Source organism: Mastacembelus armatus, chromosome 2 (assembly GCF_900324485.2).
Source record: "Mastacembelus armatus chromosome 2, fMasArm1.2, whole genome shotgun sequence".
Lineage (NCBI taxonomy): Eukaryota > Metazoa > Chordata > Actinopteri > Synbranchiformes > Mastacembelidae > Mastacembelus > Mastacembelus armatus.
In genome coordinates this window covers 6701284-6722687 of record NC_046634.1, presented here as the reverse complement: position 1 = coordinate 6722687, position 21404 = coordinate 6701284, and the positions used below count along the sequence as shown (strand labels likewise).

The following is a 21404-nucleotide window of genomic DNA, read 5'->3' as shown; positions in this document are numbered from 1 at the left end:
CGACAATAGTACAGATGACATAAAAGCACAAAGAAGGAAGGAGGGAGAACTGAAATCATCCAGTACATGGATATTGCATGGTGAGAGTTGAGGGGGAAGCAAGAGTACCAAATGGAGTAAAAGATATCGTATCAAAAATGTCATTTTTTCATATATATATATTTATATAGGACTAATAATTCTCTTTAATTATGCAAAGCAAGGAATGCCCTTTTTTCCTTTTATCTTGAGCCTGGGATTCCTCTAAGTAGAGCCAACAATATGATTCATTTAAAAAAACAAACACTGGACATGTTGCTGGGGGCTGGGCGGGGGCATTTAGAGGAGTCCTGGAGTCCTGTCCAATGTGGCACTGAGTCTCAGTCTGGTTTTTCCACGGGGTTTGGATTTCTCTGGTCGGGGTGGGCCTCAGCGTGAGAACGTTTTTCCACTGAAAAGTAAAGAACAAAGGCATGACGCCACACCATTCCTGCTTCCTCACTTGTCAGACTCTTGGCAAGAAAGCAAGTAGGCACACCTCTAAAAATTCAAAAACCATAACCATGAAGCCTGGAAATATAAACATCCTTTCTTGTTTGGTTGCTTAAAAAAATCCTTTTAACTGCCCATATGAAATGGAAACTGTTAATTGGATTGGTAAGTGCAATATGTCTCATACCTTTGTCAATCAAACAATAATGTGATTGACACTTCGATTTCAGTTCTACTTTCCTAATAATCTGTTAGCTGATTTATGTGGTATTTTATTTTTATCGAAACTAATAAAGATGACTGATAGGAGGTGCCTTCTTATTGCACTCACACTTTAACCACAGAACAAAGACACTATGTTCTAAGACAATTAACAATAAAAGAGCTAAAAGCTGTTTATTTGTGGCTGTTTGGAGGTTTTGGTGAAGTTCAGAGCTGTAAAACTGCTGCCCTGACTCCCTTCAAACACTACAAAAAACAAAACAGTGGAGCCAAACAGCCACACAAAGACTGAACACTGCAGGCTGGAGTCAATAGACACAAGAAATGAGCTTTGGTTGTATTTTACTTCCAAAAAGACCTGCAGCAAAGTTCATGAACTTACGAGATGGTCTTCATCTCCTTCTTCTCAGCATCGGGCCGAGCGCGGTTCAGCACCTTGAGGAAGTCTGACGTCTTGGCCCTCATACGTGTGTGAATGTAGGCCTGTGGAAGAGATGTTGACACTGCATTAGATCAGGCATTCATAGTGCAGGACAACAGAACTCAGGCAGTGTCTTAAACACATTGTGTGGCAGAGGTAAGGACAATAGTAATCACATTATATTCTCACAGCTCAAAGTGTAACCCACCCACTCCTGTCTATAAATCCATCTACAGTGTCACCCACACTGTCTCCATGCTGTCTGAGGCAAAAACATACAAGAGTCAATTCCATTACCTGCAGTCTGAGCACCAGGCACTTAAGAAACAACACAAATACCTATGACATGTAAGTCATCCAAAAGAAGTTTTAAATAGGGTTTACAGTCAAGAAGAATCTATCTCTGGAGCCATTCGTCCCATTTTATGAGTCCTGTGTAAACAAAGTCCCACAAACTGCCCTAAAAACCCAGTACACTAAGGGCACCAGAGTAAGCCATCACTGGATGTTCTCTTGTGGGAAAGGACTGTAAAAGACACGGAAACAGAGGGTGAAATGTACAATTGCTGAGGAGGTCTTCATGATTTTTGGTGCTCTATAACTAAAACATTCAGTTTTCAGCAGGGGCCTCCTCTATATTCATTTAGCTGTGGTGGACCTTCATAATCAGCTTTGGAGAGCTCAGCCATGAGCTCATAAATATAAACAATCTGGTAAAATCTAATAAATGAAGTTATAAAACATGATGAATCCCAAAAATCAACTGATTACATCAAATTATCTAAAAAGGCCCATTTCAAATCAGAAAATAAGTTGGTTTGTCCCTGTTGTGAAGACGCTAGGAAGACAGTTGGAAGAGGTTCCTGGACCAGGAATAAAGACAAGTTGTTTAGACGTGATAATGATCAACCACAATTAATACAAGTTAAGTAAGAGGATCCTGTAAGGCTATTTTTAGAGAACATCGTATGACTGATCTATCTAAACTCTGCTCTAATCCTCTACACCATAAAAAAAGGAACAACCGAAGCATTGGAGATATGCTGTTCTGCATTTCTAACAAGGAAGTTTATTCAGCCTTTTTTGTGAAGTCGCCCTTTTTCAACAAACCCAGTTTCCAGTTCAATGCAAAGTCAAAAGATTTTACAAGAAGTGCATTAATAACAAAATATTTTGTGGACTCACAAAAAACACAAGTGGTTCCTAGTTACACACAACATTCAGAAATGTGTTTTTGTAAGAGTGATGTCTTTTATTTTTTTGAACGACAATAGTACAGATGACATAAAAGCACAAAGAGGGAAGGAGGGAGAACTGAAATCATCCAGTACATGGATATTGCATGGTGAGAGTTGAGGGGGAAGCAAGAGTACCAAATGGAGTAAAAGATATCGTATCAAAAATGTCATTTTTTCATATATATATATTTATATAGGACTAATAATTCTCTTTAATTATGCAAAGCAAGGAATGCCCTTTTTTCCTTTTATCTTGAGCCTGGGATTCCTCTAAGTAGAGCCAACAATATGATTCATTTAAAAAAACAAACACTGGACATGTTGCTGGGGGCTGGGCGGGGGCATTTAGAGGAGTCCTGGAGTCCTGTCCAATGTGGCACTGAGTCTCAGTCTGGTTTTTCCACGGGGTTTGGATTTCTCTGGTCGGGGTGGGCCTCAGCGTGAGAACGTTTTTCCACTGAAAAGTAAAGAACAAAGGCATGACGCCACACCATTCCTGCTTCCTCACTTGTCAGACTCTTGGCAAGAAAGCAAGTAGGCACACCTCTAAAAATTCAAAAACCATAACCATGAAGCCTGGAAATATAAACATCCTTTCTTGTTTGGTTGCTTAAAAAAATCCTTTTAACTGCCCATATGAAATGGAAACTGTTAATTGGATTGGTAAGTGCAATATGTCTCATACCTTTGTCAATCAAACAATAATGTGATTGACACTTCGATTTCAGTTCTACTTTCCTAATAATCTGTTAGCTGATTTATGTGGTATTTTATTTTTATCGAAACTAATAAAGATGACTGATAGGAGGTGCCTTCTTATTGCACTCACACTTTAATCACAGAACAAAGACACTATGTTCTAAGACAATTAACAATAAAAGAGCTAAAAGCTGTTTATTTGTGGCTGTTTGGAGGTTTTGGTGAAGTTCAGAGCTGTAAAACTGCTGCCCTGACTCCCTTCAAACACTACAAAAAACAAAACAGTGGAGCCAAACAGCCACACAAAGACTGAACACTGCAGGCTGGAGTCAATAGACACAAGAAATGAGCTTTGGTTGTATTTTACTTCCAAAAAGACCTGCAGCAAAGTTCATGAACTTACGAGATGGTCTTCATCTCCTTCTTCTCAGCATCAGGCCGAGCGCGGTTCAGCACCTTGAGGAAGTCTGACGTCTTGGCCCTCATACGTGTGTGAATGTAGGCCTGTGGAAGAGATGTTGACACTGCATTAGATCAGGCATTCATAGTGCAGGACAACAGAACTCAGGCAGTGTCTTAAACACATTGTGTGGCAGAGGTAAGGACAATAGTAATCACATTATATTCTCACAGCTCAAAGTGTAACCCACCCACTCCTGTCTATAAATCCATCTACAGTGTCACCCACACTGTCTCCATGCTGTCTGAGGCAAAAACATACAAGAGTCAATTCCATTACCTGCAGTCTGAGCACCAGGCACTTAAGAAACAACACAAATACCTATGACATGTAAGTCATCCAAAAGAAGTTTTAAATAGGGTTTACAGTCAAGAAGAATCTATCTCTGGAGCCATTCGTCTCATTTTTTTATGAGTCCTGTGTAAACAAAGTCCCACAAACTGCCCTAAAAACCCAGTACACTAAGGGCACCAGAGTAAGCCATCACTGGATGTTCTCTTGTGGGAAAGGACTGTAAAAGACACGGAAACAGAGGGTGAAATGTACAATTGCTGAGGAGGTCTTCATGATTTTTGGTGCTCTGTAACTAAAACATTCAGTTTTCAGCAGGGGCCTCCTCTATATTCATTTAGCTGTGGTGGACCTTCATAATCAGCTTTGGAGAGCTTAGACTCAAGTTTAAAAAGTTGTTCAAACCTAATAAATAAAGTTATGAAATATGAAGTCCAGAGGACTGCTTTATATTTGGACACTGATGAACCACACTTAAAAGTTTTAGCAGACGGTTTCTGTAAGGCTGTTTTATCTTATGACTGATCTTCACTTTTCTGAACTCTGCTCTGACCTTATACAACATAAAAAAAGACAGAATAAAAAAGTCAGATACTAGCTCAGCTGAACCCACCTTGGAGCACTTTATGTGGTAGTGCAGATAGTCCCTGAAGGTGTGGATGAGGTTGATGGTGTTGTCTCTGGCATTGGCATTGGTGTGACGTGGGAAGAGGACTGAAAACGGCCAACAGATCATACACATCATTAGAAAGTTGTTACATTCAGTGTGTAATTAATACACCGGTATAAAGATCTGGTATCGTTGGGTGCTGACCAAAGGTGATGTAACCAATGTTGTCCCCAACAGCAGCGTCTGTGTCCTTCAGCTCCAGGGGAGGCTCCCTGTGGCTGAACAGCACCTGGGGGGCTGTGTGGCTGGCTCGCCGGCCCTCTTTGAACTCCTACACACAGGAAATGTACATGAACAATGACAGTTTTAGATGTTTTCTTTTCTAGAATTATTTTAAAATTTAGTAAAAAAAAAAAAAAAAAAAACAAATGTAAAGAGCAACTAAGAATAACAAACTCCAAACTAAGAAAAGAGACTTTGGTAGTGGTTTGTATACAAGTGAGCCAAAATTATTTAACTATGTATACTTGTTTTTACTTTGCAGAAATAAAAAAATACTGGGTTTTATTTTATTATGACTGGCAGTCATTTTATCACTCCCTTGTTGACACTGGTATTTTTTTGCGAGAAGTTCCTGACATCGCAGATTTGAAATTCTGAAGCATTTACACAATATAGCATACCAATGTTTACATAGTACATGGTACAGTGTGCAATTAGTATGTCACATGGAACAGCAGTGGTCTTTGGTATACAAACACAGTGACTGAGTTTATTGAACATGTGGCATCGCTCACCTGCATGAAGACTTTGCCGATGATGACATCATCGTCGTCTTTGAACACTGTACTGAACACCACGGTCACTCTGTCTTTCTTAGCCTCCAAATACCTGAGCAGAAGAGGAAACAGCAGTTTTAAGACTTTCAGACAAACAGTAGTTTGCACAAACACAGGATAAAGACCAAACATATGTATGACTTCTCAGTTTCCCCCCCCACGTACATTGACTCGTCGTCCCTGTAGTGAACGACGGCCCTCTTCTCGCCCTCTTTGCCCTCCTCCTGGAACTTGAAGTACTTTTCAAACACTGAGGCAAAGCAGTTTCTCTTGAGTATCCCCGCCTGGTGGACAACCTCATCTTTGTTGGCTGGTAGCGCATCCAGGTCGTAGAGGAGGGACACGTTGTAGCCTGAGAGGAAACCAGTCAGAATCGGTTTCTTAAGGTGTTCTATACTGTATCACACTGACCAGTAACTTTTTGGGAACTTACCAGACTCTGGCGAGACCAGGAAATTTCCATAAACCCTCTTAAGCAGCTGAAACAAAAAAACGGACTCTTTAAAGTATATCACACATCTCTAAAATTAAGCTTTTACAAGAAACATGCCACAAAAACATACTGACACATTGGCAAAATAATATGAACCTAAAAATAAAATCAAAATATAATTCATACAAAATAACGCTACAAAAGCTTTCATATTTGCAGGATGAGGTTTTTAATGAGGCTGTCATGCTGCTACTTTGATATGATAAAGGAGAAAAGATCCTAAGAGTTAAAGAGATTGAAAATTAGGTGCTAAAACCCATTAAAGCCATCCTTTGATTTTCAAAATGATTAGCATTTTAGTGATTTCCACAGTCTGTGGGAATCCTCTGAGACTAAACAGGTGGTTTAAGCAAAGAGGAAAAAAAAGCAGCAATATCAACCCCAATGACAGGCAGAAAAATATAGCTGAACAACATTGTTAATACAGCAGGAAGGAGGTGTGTGCCTTTTCTTTGATGGAACCCTGTCATTTGGGAATGAGCATTTCACAGGAACATACAAATCAAACTCAGGCATGGTGACAATGTACCACAGAAATGTTTCACTCCTTTCTTCCTCATTTCAATTCAAACACTATTTCAGTAACGCATAGTCAATCAAGAAAAGAAATGTGTAAGAACAAACAGGCCCCTTTGACAAAGGAGCACCCAGTCACATGCACCAAGACTTTTTGCAGACAGAATAAGTGAATGTCACACTGTTGAACCATTCAGTAATCCCTCTGCTCTTGAATATTTGGAAAAAACGAGGGATGCTGCTGGACGTTCAAACACAGCGCTTGCTCGCAGTCAGCACTTCCTCGCCTGGGGTGAGTCACACTAACTCACTTCCTGTTTCTAACTGAAGCTCAGCAGCTGTTTTCTTCCTTACATGGCAACAGAGCTGTTGTTCTAGAGGGAGGGAGGTAGGTAGGTAGGTGTGTGTGTGTGTGCGTGTGTGTGTGTGTTGGGGGTAGCAATTATGACCTCATTCTGCTTTTTCATACTTATCACAAACTGACATCAACACCAGACAGAAACCAACATTAATGCATTCTTGTCTTAGTATATGGGTGACTGTGTTTTTATTGTTGCAGCAGTGCATGTTTGAAGGATGAGTGCAGACTTAAACAGATCACCTACAAACACCTTGGGTTATTACTTTAGAGGTTTTGAGAATATGCAGTATGTGAAAATGTTTATTTAAATTGGAAATCAACCAGAACTGACAGTTGGTGAGGCCCCATATCTGTCTAGAAACGAACACAGAAACAGTTTGCAGGCTCTCTGTGTTTACACTGCTCCAGTTGGATTTTTGTGAGTGCGGGCCATACCTCGTCAGCTCCATGCTCCTGCAGCTCCTTATAGAACTTCAAGGAGATGCTGACCATCACTTTAGTCTTGTCCCCATTGGGATTTGAGATGTGGTACAAGACACCATCAAAATCTGCAGCACAGAATCAACATTATTAAAGCCTGCAGGTGGTTTATGACTAGAAGCTCTTAATGCTTTACCTCTGGCAGCTTGACATTAGTTTATTTATTTATATTTATTTATTATCAATTTCTCATGGGAGATGTAACATTTGCTTTCTTGTAGTGATTGCTGACAGGGCTGACTGCATAGAATGCATGTCTGTAAGAGAAATGATGACAGCAGCAGCACCAAGTTTGTACAGTACAGTTTTAAAACTTCCTAATATTCATGGTGCTCAGAGAAAACTAAGTTATTACTGTGTACACAGGAAACTGAGTGACACTAATTTTAATTGTCAACACATTTTGTCATGAACAGTATGAGGTTGCTCTTTTCACAGCCTCTTCAAACACTTAACACTATCACAAATCCTATAATCCATTCTATGAAAATGCATACCACCATCCAGGCAAGGCATTTCTGTTTGCAGAACTACTGGGCTTTCAAACATATTTAAACTACTGCATGGCATGATTTGGATTTAAGTCATTTGGTTCTAAACAGCACTGGGCACAGCTGGTTAGATAACATATTTCTAAATATTTTCTAAAGCAATATCAGCAACCACACCGCAATGTACCTGTGTGGTACAAAAGTACACAGCAAGGAGTTAAACTAGCTGCAGATCTCACCTGCAAATGTCACATCAACAGCTTCTGGTTTGGTTCTACAAGGAAAAGTAAAATTAGGAAATGATTGTTGCACAGAGAAAGCAGTCAATGCGTTACATCCACAATTCACATTTAATTCCAATAATTATTGTGCAGCTTAGTGTGTGTACAATGTGCACATCAACCTATTCAATCAATCACCTTGACAATATGGTCAGTTTTAAAAGCAGCTGGATTATTTTGGGGATGTACAGTAATAACTGAACACTTTTTAAAGTCGGATGATGCCAAGCCTGTCCAAGCTGCGCACGCTGCACACTGGCTGTGCACGGACTTGACTCGGCTTCACCACAGGAATGCGGAATCTGGAGACAGGGTTAACTAACGAGTAGCCTCCAGCTGCTTCTGTGGTGCCGTATGAAGCTTGGATTCTGATTTAAGCCCCTTGTTATTATAAAAGCAGCTAGTCGAGACATGAATTAACGATTAATATGCCTCTATTAATTATGAAAAACAGAAAAAATAAGATACAAACAACAATATTGCTGTCTGCTAGATACCGTATTTTCTGGACCAAAACTCGCACTTTGTTTTACTTCTCTGGCTTGTAGTGCGCCTTTTACAGAGAAGCGACTTATATGTGTTAATTTACAACTCTTTATAAGTTAATTTAGACGATAATTAGTATAATTAGACGTATACATGTGTTTTTCTGTTTAACAAGGCCGTGTTTGCCTTAAGCGACTATTATTTCAGTGCGACTTATATTCTGGAAAATACGGTACTTTTTAAAACGTTTGAAATTGTTTTTCTGAGCATTTGTTAGGCGGAGAATTAAAATAAACAAAACAAAAGGTTCGGTGGGTCACTCCTACACATGTGCCGGTGCGGGCACAACCCAAACCGAACCGAGCAGACACACCCCGGCTCCGGCTAACGTGTCACGTCAGACCAGGAGAAGTCGACTCACTGTACATGCATGTGTTTTCACGCACAAAAGATTTATTGTCAGCCTGTGCAAAGCTGTAACCGTTTTTCAGCTGCTGCTAAAATCCCTGCTGCATCAATGAATGCAGTCGTTTATCTCGGTAAAAGGCCAAAGGGGAAGCTAGCTGGCGTTAGCAATGCTAGCCAGGTGCGACAATGGTTTCTCACCCGTTGGATGCGCCGTCGAACTTCAACGCCAGCGTCTCCTCTATAATACGGTTGTTGATTTCTAACAGAATCATCGCAGCGGGCGCCGGTGTCGAGGAAAAGGGGGAATTTGGTGGAATTAACCTCTTTGTGTCAAATTCTGCAAAATATCCTTCCGCCGAGGCTCCTTCCGCCTGTCACTTCCGCGATTGTTGGTCTGAGGACCCCCACAAGCTTAGCATGCCCGCGATATTGCCTGTAACAAATTCATGCCTGTGAAGTGGAATACATTGATTTGCATTATTTCTTAACCTGTCTGTCAGCCACAACAGACAGGAAGCAGTAAAGTCAAACATTTTCTTTTAATGAGCAGTAATAAAATAATTCATAAGTGTAATTGCAATATTCAATTATATACATATATTATTACAGTTTTCAAATTCTTAACACAAAATATTTTCAAGTATGAAATCTGCAAAACACATTAGTAGCCCTGTAACCTGGAAACCAGCAAGACTGAACTAGAACCTGTGTGATGTTAACCAATAAAAAAGAAAATACATTTTTTTTACAATTTGAAAAAAATGTAAACTGTAAAATGTAAAAAAAGTGAATGGTTCTGAATATTTTCTGAAGCCACTGTATGGTTGTTTGAGGAACTGTGTAATTTAAGAAATAAATCCAGGTTGTTTTTGTCATCTGAGTATTTGTTCACTGAAGTGTGAAGTTGGTGTCCCCATGTGACACTGTTGACTACAAGACTAAAACAGTGGGCTGTTTGCCAAAGTAACTAGGAACTGAAAACAGGCCATTCTTGTTAGGGGACTGTAATGCTCTCTGATAGAGGCTGACAACAGGACAATACCATCGCTATTGAGTGCTGGAACCTTCATGTCTCATTATCTTACAGATATGTGATAGACAATGGCAGTGACGCAACACAATGCTATGCTAATCATTGTGGGTTTTACCAGTGAGAACCTTAAAGAAGTGATTTATTAAGACAAAGAGGGCGGCAGCAGAAGACATGTTTGTGTCTGGATACACACTGACTGTTAGTGCAGAACGAAGAGAAGGACAGACTGTTGATGATCAAACTCATATTAAACTAGCTGTAGCTGCTGAACTACACTAACTATAGAGATAAATAAGGAAACTCAGTAAAAACAAAATATGTAAGAAAATATGTCACAAGAGAGACAATATAGGGAAAAAAATCAGGTGGATTGTTGCAACACAGATTGGGGGACATTTTATTTCACTTCCAGAAAGTGTCACAACCTGACAGTCTGACATGAGAAACACCTTACCACACACCCCTGATTACGCAGAGACTTCACCTAACTGGATCACATCACATGTGGTAACCCTGTGTTAGCCCAAGTTACCTTTTCCAAAAGAATAAAGGCTATAAAGAATATGTTCTTTTTTTTTCAAAGATATGGAGCTCTGTTGTGAATAAAAATCTATTTACTGTGCTGTGATGGCTAAGCTGAGACTTTAGATTCAGGAGTTTGTTTTTTCTCAATATTTTTTATAATTTATTGCCCCTCAAAACACAAACCTTGGAATGTAATTGTATTATTTATATCACCTTTACAAGTCTATTCTAACTTTCAGCTGTTAGAAAATCTGCTGTGGCAAAAACAAAACAAAAGATTTGTAGAGTAAAATACCTACATTATCTATGTAGAAACAATCTACAAACATCAACAATGTTGCTCCTTTGCAACCTGGTAAAACCTTTCAGAATGTTCTTATTTGTATTTGTTCAAAGTCAAGTAAAAAAGGAACAAACGCTTGTTTGGCAAACCATGAGATAAAATTTACAGGAGTTAACCTCACAAGCACATCCAAAACATTTGACGACACACCAGTAAGGTAACAGGATATTGGGTCAATTCTTCACCAAAATACCCACATTGTATCGCTCTTAAAACGGTGCTCTTCCTCAGCTTATTTGAGCGGCAAGCTGTTGTCTGTGAAAGCTACGGTTAGACCTGGCCAGAAGGTACGTGTTTGGACTATATGTGCAGACCTGAATCCTCTTGGCAGAAGCGGAACCAGGGATTTGTCCTGCTGTGATAAGTGTGGTAACATCCATCTGTTTTCTTTCCATAGTCATGTCAGTGTTCTACAACTTCCAAGGTTTATTTGACAATGATACCTTCCAGGACAATGACACACAGTACATTGTGGATCAGAATACACTTTCATGTGAGCTGAAACCACTGGGACCTCCTGCAGATGTGATCCTGTGTCTCATCGACATAGTTATCTTTTTACTGGCAATTCCAGGAAACCTGTTAGTAGGTTGGGTGATCGCCAGCAGCAGACAGGTCCTGACTCCATCTGATGTGTACTTGTTTCATCTGACAATAGCAGATGGTCTGATAGCCTTCACTGTCCCATTCTGGGCTGTAGCAGTGCATCAAGGATGGATCTTTGGGGATTTCATGTGCAAACTTCTTAGTCTAATTTTCGAAGCAAACTTCTTCACCAGCATCATCTTTCTGGCCTGTATTAGCATGGATCGTTATCTTGTGATTGTGCACGCGAGGGAGAGTCTGAAAAATCGCCAGAGGATGTGTAGCAGGTTCCTGTGTGCAGCAGTATGGGCCCTAGGTTGGGCCCTCGCTCTGCCTGCACTTTACAACGACACGTTAAAGGTCAGCCATGACAGGATGATTTGCAGTGAGAGGTTTGAGATGGGCAGTGCAAACTCATGGAGACTTGCCACTCGTGGAATCCGCCATATTTTGGGCTTTTTTCTCCCTCTGGGTGTGATGATAATGTGCTACAGCATCACCATCGCAAGGCTGCTGCACACCCGTGGTTTCCAGAAGCACCGAGCCATGAGGGTAATTATAGCTGTTGTAATTGCATTTCTTCTGTGCTGGACACCGTATCACATAACCATGATGATAGACACTCTCATGAGGGCTCACATGATATCGTTTAACTGTGCTGTGAGGAAGTCAGTGAACTTAGCTTTGGAAGCAACCAGCTCTCTGGCACTGCTCCACAGCTGCATCAACCCTGTCCTGTACGCATTTGTGGGAGAGAAGTTCAAGAAAAAAATGATGCTGCTTTTTCAGAGGAGACTCAGACAAGAGAGAATGTCAATGTCAAAGTTCAGCAGGTCAACATCTCAGACATCTGAAGGACACACAGCTGTTCTCTGAGACCTTGGTGAACTTTTTATATATAGTACACCTTCATATTTATCAAGGCTTTCACATCCAGAAAGAATGCTGAATCCCTAAATTTGAAAATGTTCTGATCCTCTCATGCTCTCAAGTCTCCCTTCATGTTTACAAAAAGATGATTTATTGTAGTATCGGTCTATTTATCCTTTCAGCCAAAAACAGAACTCATTTCCCTCTGGTGTCTAAAAATCTTTGACTGCCTAATATGGAAAAGTTCAGCATGTTATGGGATTATGTGGTACGGTGCTGCCACCTATGGAATTGATTCTGATTGTATTCATGTTTCTTATTGTGTCATGCTGTGCTGTATGAGGCTTTTGGTGATTCAACCAATGCATTTAAGATATAATCCCACTCTTCACCCTGAGAATATTATTATGACCCAGATGAGCCTGTAACCTCCCTAAGGAACATAAAAAGGAATTTCCTGTTTTTCTATTAAATGGTACCTAAAATGGAAGTGTTCAAATCTTTGTGCTGTCTACTGTCTGTGACGTGACACTGCCACTGCTTTTAACTAATATGCCACTTTAGATAGGGTTTTAATTTATAGCCCATGTAAAATCAACAATACAGAGTTGTCTATAATTTCAAACTTTCCAAATGTCCATCTGTATTTTTTATGTTTTCATGTATTCATTTAAATGCACTTTGTTTTTATGCTGTTTCTCTGGTGATGTTTTCTTGTATTACTTGCAGCACTTTGAATTGTCTTTGTGTATGAAATGTGCTATACAAATAAATTTGCCTTGAGTATTGTTATTGGACATAAAAATACACTTTACTATAGCATTACACACAACTAATGAGATTATCAACAAATTTAACTTCTTTATTTTTCTCGGTCCTATGGTGTAGTTATATTTCTTTAACTGTCGCACAACTGTGCAACATGCAAGTGTGATTAAGTGCAACAAATACCACCAACAATCAAACTGAAATTAAATCAATTATTCCTTCATAAGCATCAAGTTTTACACTTTGTGGCTAGTGAACACAAAGTCATCTGTTGGACCAAAAACAAAAAACAAACAAACAAAAAAAACCAACAGCTTCTGTTCAGATTACTGAGATGTAATCCAACACACAGGACCTGGCCTAACCTTGCAGGCAAGAAGGCAGACATGATGACAGCAGGCATCTTCTGACAGATTTGTCTGGTGCAGCCTGGGGTCTGCTGGAGCAGTCTGCATCAGAGTTTGGACTAGCCTGGCCTTGCCTAGTGCTGCCTAATCCAAGTCTGTCAAATGGAGCCATCAGGTCTGAGACATCAGTGCTGTCCAAGGGGGGAGTCGTGGCGCTGCCCTGTGCCTGGTGTCGTCTGTGCCAAACTGATTTCTGCTGCTGCCTTGTATCATCCTGTAATCGCGTGGAGCAGCTGACACTCATCTGTGACAGGCCATTTTCTGTTTCTGACTGAAGCACTGAGGTTGTCAGGCTGTGCTCACTGGGCTGATGATGTGATGGGTGCAGAGGAGAGTAGCTATCAGAGGTCAAGCTAAAAATGAAGGGAAAAAAAAAAAAAAAGGATTTCACAAATATTAGTCAAACAAATAGACAAGTAGCAGCCAAGATACACATTTTATTTAACATGTGGACTCAACCTTTTCTGTTCCAATATTGCATCATTTTATCTAATAATGCAATACAGACATGCAGCAACTCCAGTATTCAGAGTTACAAAGGCACCTACTAAAGTCTCATATGTGTTATTGATAACAGTAAGCATCATCTTACAATTTAACACAGATTTATTTTAGGATTTGTTTTTGTTTTACCACAATAAAACTCTGGGAAAACTACAGTAAATGTAACAAATGACAGCGATTTTTCCCTCAAGTTAAACTGACCTGTTGAATGATGTCTGAAAGGAAGAGGAAGGGGAAGAGTGAGCCGGCCAGCTGAGTTTATGTGGGCTCACCATGGTCACATAGTCATCCTGAGGCAAGATGGATGAAGTGTGGCTGACCTGAGGGGACATCATCATGTACTCCAGGCCCTCCTCATCGTCACCCAGCTCCCAGCCATCCACCCTGTGGACTGCAGTACTGCAGCGCTGCATCTGCATTTCCATGTAGTTGCCATTGTCAGACACGAAGCCCTGCTGGGATCTGACAGGTGTGAGATGTGAAGTGAAGCTCAGAACAGACCCAAGTTCTGTCTGGTCTGGTTTACTGGGCTCTAGGCAACACCGTTTTGGACTAGCCTGGACTTCAGTGTCCTTGGGAGGCAGCACCAGGGGAGAGCTGAGTGGTCTCACATTTACCAGTTTGTCTCTGTACTTGGGTCTGCTGCGTTTTGAGGCCAGAAGCGCCTGATGCTGATTGTAGCTGGAGGTTGGGGACCGACTGAAGTCAGGAAGAGCTCGTAGAGCCCGTATAGTTTCCAGAACCACCTCATGAATATTCTGGGCAATTGCTGGGTTTCCTGTACAGAAGAGCCATAAGAAGTAAGTCTCACAGTCCTATGATAAAGGAGTCCTAACATCAACACAGTCTTTGTTATTAATTACCTTGGTCTCTTGCTTCCATCCAGATCTCCCCAGGACCGTTTGGTGCCGACCTGCCGAGCTCCAAGAAGAACAAGCCATCCAACCGGCCAAAGCAGCGAACACTCAGCAAAGGTATTGTAACTGAGGGCAAATCACTGCATGCCCCCACTCTGACCAAGATGAGTGAGGTAGCTGTGAGGCAGAGCCGGGTCTCTCCTGCGAGAGACTTGGAGCGGCCCAGGCCTCTGGGCTTCACTGTGACTGGCCAAACCTTAGACAAAGGTCATGGCGAGGTCTTTAGTTGGTACTCGATTTTTCGACTGAAAAATTTAATCAAATTTCATACTTTAATATCTACAGTATATGACAGAAAAAAACCTGACCTCACCTCTTTGAAGAAAGCAGTAGGGGGCAAAGTGCAATAACCATCATCCTCATCTTCAAACCCTTCACTGTGGTCTTCATCCCTCCGCTCTTCCTCCATCAGTGTCCTGAGGGCCAGATACCACTCTCCTTGTTCCTGCTGGTCCTCCAACACCAGCACCATGGTCTGATCCTTGGTATACAACACCACCGTGTAGCCTTTCCTGGAACTGCCAGTCTGGCCCACACCAAGACAGGACCCCAGGTAAATCACCCTAGGAAGTAAGGATTAACTCAGTTTCTATTTTTTTTGGACTGTTTCTTCAGACAGGTCTTGCTCAAATTCGTGTTGTACAAAATGTTTCAAAATACAGCTCCAAGCATGTAACAAGTGTTTTCTCAGTCAGTTAGTTAGAATAGTGGATATTTTCAGGATGTAGAGTTAAATTAAATTAAACATCAGAATTGATCAAATTAATGTCATATCTTGTTTCATTTGTTTGCCTACCCTCGTTTGCTTGATCCAAACAGCGTCGCTGGTGAAGCAGACCTCTCCATCGCTGCAAACTTCTCCTGGTTCTTGTACCACTCGAGCCGGCTCGGCCCGGTGTGACTTCCTGTTCTAAGGACAAAATACTTTCTGTGGTTCCGCTCCATCTTCCCCAGGTAACCCTGTTTCACCACATCACTCTGGGGCCCGGTGGAGGTCATGAGGGTGCCGGCCAGAGATACCAGAGGGACAGAAGTCTGTCTGGTGCAAAAGAGCTCCTCATAGAAATGGGGGGAGGAAAGCTCACAGGACTGCATCCCAGCACGATGGTCTAGAGAATCCTGCTCTGTTTGACAATCGCTCATCCAGGAACGCTGCAGAGGAGATCCTGCTGGTATCCATGTTTGTGTGGAGTTACTGCAGGGAGATGACACAGGTGAGCTGGAAGCAGGTGGAGATCTTCTTTGGCTGTCATATCCTTCTGCCATTTTAAGCTGAAAGCCTGCAACGTTCACAGAGAGTTTGAAGATTTACAAATTCAATTCTTTAGCAACACACCTCCTTGGACCTTTTCACACTAGTGGGCGCGCGCGCGCACACACACACACACACAGAAACAGCTTTCTGTACCATTCAAATAACATTGTGTGGATACAACATATTTTAATTTCAAAAAGTACAAAGTCATTTCACTCTTTCCTTGCACAAAATGATGTTGCATTGTGGGTTAATCCGCAGTGGGACAGAATTTAGTGGTCAGGTTTATTTATTTAACAAGACTTATTATATAAGTAATCAATGAATTGTTACCATAAAAACAAACGTGACGTTGTTTCAACCAAACCAGAGTGTAAAACCTCAATGCAAAGTCTCTTTAGCTAAAATGGCTAATTAGTTAGCTCGCGATTCTCTGACAAATAACTTATATAACGTCTCACCTCAAACGCACAGGTATACACGGTGTCACCTGCCTTTCGTTTCAAGCTACCTGCAAAAAAGTCACGCATTGATTTTCAGACTTTTTCCTCAAATGTTCGCTCAGGTGCGTCAATCACTGCGGCCTTCAGGCTCTCCTCGTAAATCCCATTACTTCATGAAACACAACCCCCTCATTGAAATTCTTTGAAAGAAAATAAAAATGCTTGGCTAACCCACAAATTTTGAGTTTTGAAAAATGTTATATTGAATAATAATTACATCATTGGCTGTAGTTTCAGTCTTTGTGTTTTTCTGCCTGGAATAAAGTTAGGTTCATAACTTTATTCAAAAAAGAGAATTGACATCTGGCCTTAAAACATTTGCTGATCAGTAGGTTTGTCCCTTGACTGCATTTTACTGCAGGTGTGGCAGGATTATTGCAGTAATTTGTCATATTTATGGTGAATCACTGAACTGTACAGTGACCTGTCTGAACACTCAATTATTTTATAGGGACAATAATTCACAAACAATGTCAAATCACGGTAGAGGTACCTGTAACAGTAATAGTAACCATGACAGATATTTTTTGGAGAGGTTTTATGAAGTACAATCTGGAGAGAGTCAGAGAAATCACTGTATTATTGATGGTTTTATATTTGATGTACATTTCAGCTGAATAATTATTACCTTGTCAGGTGAATGTGTGGGAAATGACAGCCAGAGGAAGAGGAAGTGTTCTCTCTCATACAGCAGCAGTTCCTGTTGATGCAATCGCAATAGTAGGTGGGGCATTTTTAGTTTCTGCAACAACAACAAGAGGCTGCACCTTTAGAAGATTCACTCTGTCTTACTCTCCGTCCCAAAATGTCTGTCCTCCAGGGTGTCCTCCATCAGGTCCTCAGCTGGGCAGCCCTCTGTCACATCCTGTCTGTGGTTGGAACAGGTCTTTGCACTGTGGCTGTAGTTTGGATGGTAAAGCTGCTGGTGCGTCACGCCTGGTACACACATAAGCTGTCCTGCTTCAGCAAGCCACATGCAGACTCTTGGCTGATAGGTCACCTGGGTCAGGTAGGACACACACACCAAGACTGGAAAACCACAGTAATAGGCATAATTTGGTGACATTTGTCTTCTTTACGACCTTTAGATGTTGGTATATAGTAAAAGAAAATCAGGAATAAGAAGGAGAATAGGAGAAGTTTGCAACAGAAATATTCTGTTGCACAATATTTTTGTGAAATTTCCTCTTTTCTCTGAAATACATTGTAAGAATTCAGCCAAAGAAATGAGATTATACTCACTTTACTCTGTTATTTATTTTTCTGTAAAATGTAAAATTCCAGGTTCGTAAACTCTGATTTTAGTGCACTAAAACCGATATTTGTTTGTGGCCCAGATGAAGAGCACAGAGGAAGGACTCATGCAGGTGGATGATCTGGTGCAGACGTATAAACACTCCTGCAGCTGGTTCCTGGGTCCTTTCTATCATCTGGTCAGAGTCTTCCACCCTGACTATATCAAATCTCTGCTGATGGCACCTGGTAGGGTAACACACTAGCAGTTAAATAAATGTAATATCTTTGTATAGTGCCTGCAAACAAATTAGCTTTTTTTCATGCAAGCGGAAATATTATTGAAACTAACCCAACATTAAAACTACAATTCCCAGAGTCCATGCTTTTTGTTCTTTTCTCCTCTTCACTCTCTTCTTTGATCTAGCCAGCATCACAGTGAAAGATGATCTTATCTATGCCCATCTGCGCCCATGGCTTGGTGAGTCAAACAGCTCACAGGGGTTTACTGTAGGTCTATCACTAAATAAAACCCCTGAGGATAATCTGATCATTCAAGTTTAAAGATGACAAGCACAGAGCAAGTATGAAGTGTTACAGTGTTTACCGTCACCCCTCAGGACAAAGCCTGTTGATAAGCAACGGGGACGAGTGGTCTCGCAGGAGGCGGCTGCTGAATCCAGCTTTTCACTTTGATGCTCTGAAGACCTATGTCACCATGTTCAATGCATCTGCTAACATCATGCATGTAAGACACAGAAATGCAGAAGCCTGTCATACATTAAAAGTAACATGTTACATATATATATATATATATATATATAGTAATGTACTTTTTGTTGCATGGTCAATATTGAGATATTTTACATCCTTGTTTGCTTTGATGGGATACGTCATAGTCAATGTTATATTACAAATATATACAAGTATAATTTCAATTTGAAATCATTCTGTTATTATTACAGCCATCTCTCTTTGTGTTTGTGTCATTCAGAATAAATGGCGCCGCCTGGTGGCAGAAGGCAGGACTAATCTAGAGATGTTTGACCATGTCACTCTGATGACTCTGGACAGTTTACTAAAATGTGCTTTCAGCTACAACAGCAACTGTCAGGAGTGAGGATTTTTTTTATACACACATATATTCTACCTCTGTTGTACTTTTTTTTGAAAGTGTTTTCCCCTCAGGTCTAGCAGTGAGTACGTGTCAGCCATAGTGGAGCTCAGTGACCTGATAATAGACCGACGCCACAAGATTTTACACCACTGGGACTGGATTTACTGGAGAACACATCAGGGAAAACGATTCAAAAAGGCCCTAAGTGTTGTACATAGGTATGGTACATTCAGAGGAGTGACCAGTGTCACGCAAATAACGTAGATGACACATTTTACTGCAAAATAGTTATAGATACTCTAATATCTATTGCTTACTATGTGTTTTTTTCTTATGCAGTACTTTGAATTATACCCCACTGTGTTATATTCAATTAAATCATAATGTGCTGGATTATTTACTTAGAAATCATATTCTATCATTCTTATTGTGATTTACTACATTATATTGTATTATATAGAGAGATATTTGATTTTATCATAATATATCTATTAGTAATCTTATGTGCTACTGTATATATAAGCTATGTTACATTCTGTGCTACAACATAGTAAGACACCTATCTTACTTATGTTTGCAGTTTCACAAGAGAAGTGATTCAGAAGCACCGCACCCTCATTAGTCAACAGATTAAGTCTGAGTTCACCACAACACCACAGAGGAAGAAAGATTTTGCAGACATCATACTGACGTCAAAGGTAGGAAAGAAGAAGAGACAAAGTGAAATGAATGTAACAATGAACATTATGTGACAAAGTGTGTGTACATGTGTGTGTCACAGGATGAGGATGGAAAAGGCCTCACGGATGAGGAGATCCAAGCTGAGGCCAACACCTTCATGTTTGCAGGTGACAGAGCTTAAAGTGCGCCTGTGTGACCTTTACTAAACACTGCAATCACAAGAGGAAATTATAGGATAATAATCTGATAAATGCTAAAATATAGTGTAGCACAAATAGGAAAAGTCATGACATTAGTAAGTGCACAAACTGACAGCAATGTCTTTAGAAAGTTTGCAAACAAGAACTACTTTAAGCTACTACTGGTCATACCAAACCAGTGACCAACCATAACCTGTGTTGCTTCTTCCCTCATGAGTCAAAATAGTCCTAAGTCATTAATATTGCCCTCAAACTGAGCTTAAACCCTCTTACCTTCTTCCACAGGTCATGACACCACAGCCAGTGCGATTTGCTGGATACTGTATAATTTAGCACGCCATCAGCACTATCAGGAAACATGCAGGCAGGAAGTGATGGATCTGATGGAAGGCCGAGACAGACATGAAATACAGTGGTCAGAATACACACACACACACACCAGCTGACTGGACGTTTGACAGTAATTTCCTCAGTAAAAATGTTTTGTATGACGTGGAAAACTTGTCTATATGCAGGATCTCAGGATTATTTACCTCTGAATATTCATGTGGGTGCATTCACACATTTTTGTCCAAAGGGAGGATCTGTCCAATCTACCGTTCACCACTATGTGCATCAGAGAAAGCCTTAGGCTCCACTCTCCTGTACAGGCTGTGACAAGGAAATACACAAAGGACATAGCACTGCCAGGGGATTGCACTGTACCAAAAGGTGAGAGTTTCTGAAATCGATGTTCAAGGTTTAAAACGTTTTGTCATGTCTTGGCTCCTGCTCACGGGGGATTCACAGTCTACCAGCTGAAACTGGGAAGTGAAATGCCTGATGGTTGGGTGGATTTTGATAACCTTTAGTGAAGGTAAACGCCTCTCAAAATACTTTAATTCCTGTAAACCCTCCTCAGGTACCATCTGTTTGGTCAGTATTTATGGAACACACCACAACCCTGATGTCTGGACAAACCCACAGGTAAAACAAAAGAATCTCTCATTGTCTTCGTCCTTTCATATAAACCTGTCCTGTATGAACTGCCTGATCTGCTCTCTGGTAGGAGTTTAATCCCATGCGCTTTGACCCAAATAACATAATGGGACGGGCTTCTCATGCCTTCATTCCGTTTTCTTCAGGCCCCAGGTAAAGTGCCGACATTAAACAATTAAGACAAAGACCAAAGGTTTTTACATGTTACATAAGGAAATGTTTCTTTGTGTGTTCACAGGAACTGCATCGGTCAGAAATTTGCCCTGGCAGAGCTGCGAGTTGTTGTGGCGTTGACACTCCTCAGGTTTCGTCTGAGCCCAGGGGTGAACCCTGAGATGGGGACCAGCTCTGGAGGCGTTCGCCGTCTGCCCCTCCTCGTCCTGCGTGCTGAGGGAGGTCTGTGGCTGCAGCTGGAGCCTGTGGACTTGCCCAGACTGGAGGAACCGCAGGATTAATGATCCAACAAAATGACATGGTTGCATGCTTCATAATGTAACAGCACAGAAGCTCTATCCTGTTTACTGATGCAACATTTGTTATTGTTCCATTGAAATGACTTGTTGACTACTTTGTACTGTATTCAGTTTGGGTTAAATAAACTTTACAGTGAATGAAATACAGACAGGCTTCAGAGCAAAATGTTGTTACCCTCTGGGATCTGGGCCAGACTGAACGAGTCAGACTGGAAAATCAAGGGCAACATTTGATGTTAGTGTGT

The 21404-nt window shown here is 40.9% G+C and overlaps 4 protein-coding genes across 6 annotated transcripts; 2 read left to right on the top strand and 2 right to left on the bottom strand.

Annotated features, from left to right (window-relative positions):
- Positions 1-226: 226 nt before the first annotated feature.
- On the bottom strand, positions 227-9178 carry arpc2 (actin related protein 2/3 complex, subunit 2). Of its 2 annotated transcripts, none has more exons than XM_026301948.2 (10): positions 8966-9178; positions 7832-7866; positions 7057-7169; positions 5685-5730; positions 5417-5603; positions 5210-5303; positions 4617-4743; positions 4416-4516; positions 1076-1176; positions 227-430 (listed from the first exon to the last, which is right to left on the bottom strand). In XM_026301948.2, exons 1-10 carry the CDS (start codon positions 9037-9039, stop codon positions 409-411), a joined length of 900 nt encoding a protein of 299 aa, XP_026157733.1. In that variant the 5' UTR covers positions 9040-9178; the 3' UTR covers positions 227-408. The 2 variants fall into 2 exon arrangements, with proteins under 2 accessions (XP_026157733.1, XP_026157732.1); XM_026301947.1 differs by lacking the exons at positions 227-430; positions 1076-1176 and adding exons at positions 2344-2809; positions 3455-3555 and having other exon boundaries at positions 8966-9175.
- A 1677-nt stretch (positions 9179-10855) lies between these two features.
- Positions 10856-12920, top strand: LOC113127238 (C-X-C chemokine receptor type 2-like). The gene is made up of 2 exons (XM_026301639.2): positions 10856-10955; positions 11066-12920. Exon 2 carries the CDS (start codon positions 11068-11070, stop codon positions 12127-12129), a length of 1062 nt encoding a protein of 353 aa, XP_026157424.1. The 5' UTR covers positions 10856-10955; positions 11066-11067; the 3' UTR covers positions 12130-12920.
- Positions 12921-13251: 331 nt separating this feature from the next.
- LOC113127236 (insulin receptor substrate 2-B-like) lies at positions 13252-17349 on the bottom strand. Its single transcript, XM_026301636.2, has 6 exons — positions 17106-17349; positions 15516-15999; positions 15033-15282; positions 14666-14915; positions 14004-14580; positions 13252-13651 (listed from the first exon to the last, which is right to left on the bottom strand). Exons 2-6 carry the CDS (start codon positions 15983-15985, stop codon positions 13252-13254), a joined length of 1947 nt encoding a protein of 648 aa, XP_026157421.1. The 5' UTR covers positions 15986-15999; positions 17106-17349.
- On the top strand, positions 17234-21299 carry cyp4f3 (cytochrome P450, family 4, subfamily F, polypeptide 3). 2 transcript variants are annotated; one of them, XM_026301637.1, is made up of 13 exons: positions 17234-17486; positions 17815-17959; positions 18138-18191; positions 18331-18458; positions 18705-18826; positions 18899-19045; positions 19408-19525; positions 19609-19675; positions 19994-20123; positions 20286-20419; positions 20610-20674; positions 20757-20839; positions 20925-21299. In XM_026301637.1, exons 1-13 carry the CDS (start codon positions 17283-17285, stop codon positions 21139-21141), a joined length of 1614 nt encoding a protein of 537 aa, XP_026157422.1. In that variant the 5' UTR covers positions 17234-17282; the 3' UTR covers positions 21142-21299. The 2 variants fall into 2 exon arrangements, with proteins under 2 accessions (XP_026157422.1, XP_026157423.1); XM_026301638.2 differs by lacking the exon at positions 20757-20839.
- Positions 21300-21404: the final 105 nt, after the last annotated feature.

What these genes read in the sequence shown, in the direction of transcription:
- arpc2 (XM_026301948.2), bottom strand. Translation starts at nt 9,039, where the DNA reads ATGATTCTGTTAGAAATCAACAACCGTATTATAGAGGAGACGCTGGCG. An exon ending in TGTTGATGTGACATTTGCAG is followed by an intron (nt 7,170 to 7,831) that starts GTGAGATCTGCA and finishes TCTGTGCTGCAG; the next exon opens with ATTTTGATGGTGTCTTGTAC. An exon ending in TCGGCAAAGTCTTCATGCAG is followed by an intron (nt 4,744 to 5,209) that starts GTGAGCGATGCC and finishes TCCTGTGTGTAG; the next exon opens with GAGTTCAAAGAGGGCCGGCG.
- LOC113127238 (XM_026301639.2), top strand. Translation starts at nt 11,068, where the DNA reads ATGTCAGTGTTCTACAACTTCCAAGGTTTATTTGACAATGATACCTTC.
- LOC113127236 (XM_026301636.2), bottom strand. Translation starts at nt 15,985, where the DNA reads ATGGCAGAAGGATATGACAGCCAAAGAAGATCTCCACCTGCTTCCAGC. An exon ending in TTTGGATCAAGCAAACGAGG is followed by an intron (nt 15,283 to 15,515) that starts GTAGGCAAACAA and finishes CTTACTTCCTAG; the next exon opens with GGTGATTTACCTGGGGTCCT. An exon ending in TTTCAGACATCATTCAACAG is followed by an intron (nt 13,652 to 14,003) that starts GTCAGTTTAACT and finishes CTTCATTTTTAG; the next exon opens with CTTGACCTCTGATAGCTACT.
- cyp4f3 (XM_026301637.1), top strand. Translation starts at nt 17,283, where the DNA reads ATGTCTGTCCTCCAGGGTGTCCTCCATCAGGTCCTCAGCTGGGCAGCC. An exon ending in ATCTCTGCTGATGGCACCTG is followed by an intron (nt 17,960 to 18,137) that starts GTAGGGTAACAC and finishes TCTTTGATCTAG; the next exon opens with CCAGCATCACAGTGAAAGAT. An exon ending in CCATCTGCGCCCATGGCTTG is followed by an intron (nt 18,192 to 18,330) that starts GTGAGTCAAACA and finishes GTCACCCCTCAG; the next exon opens with GACAAAGCCTGTTGATAAGC.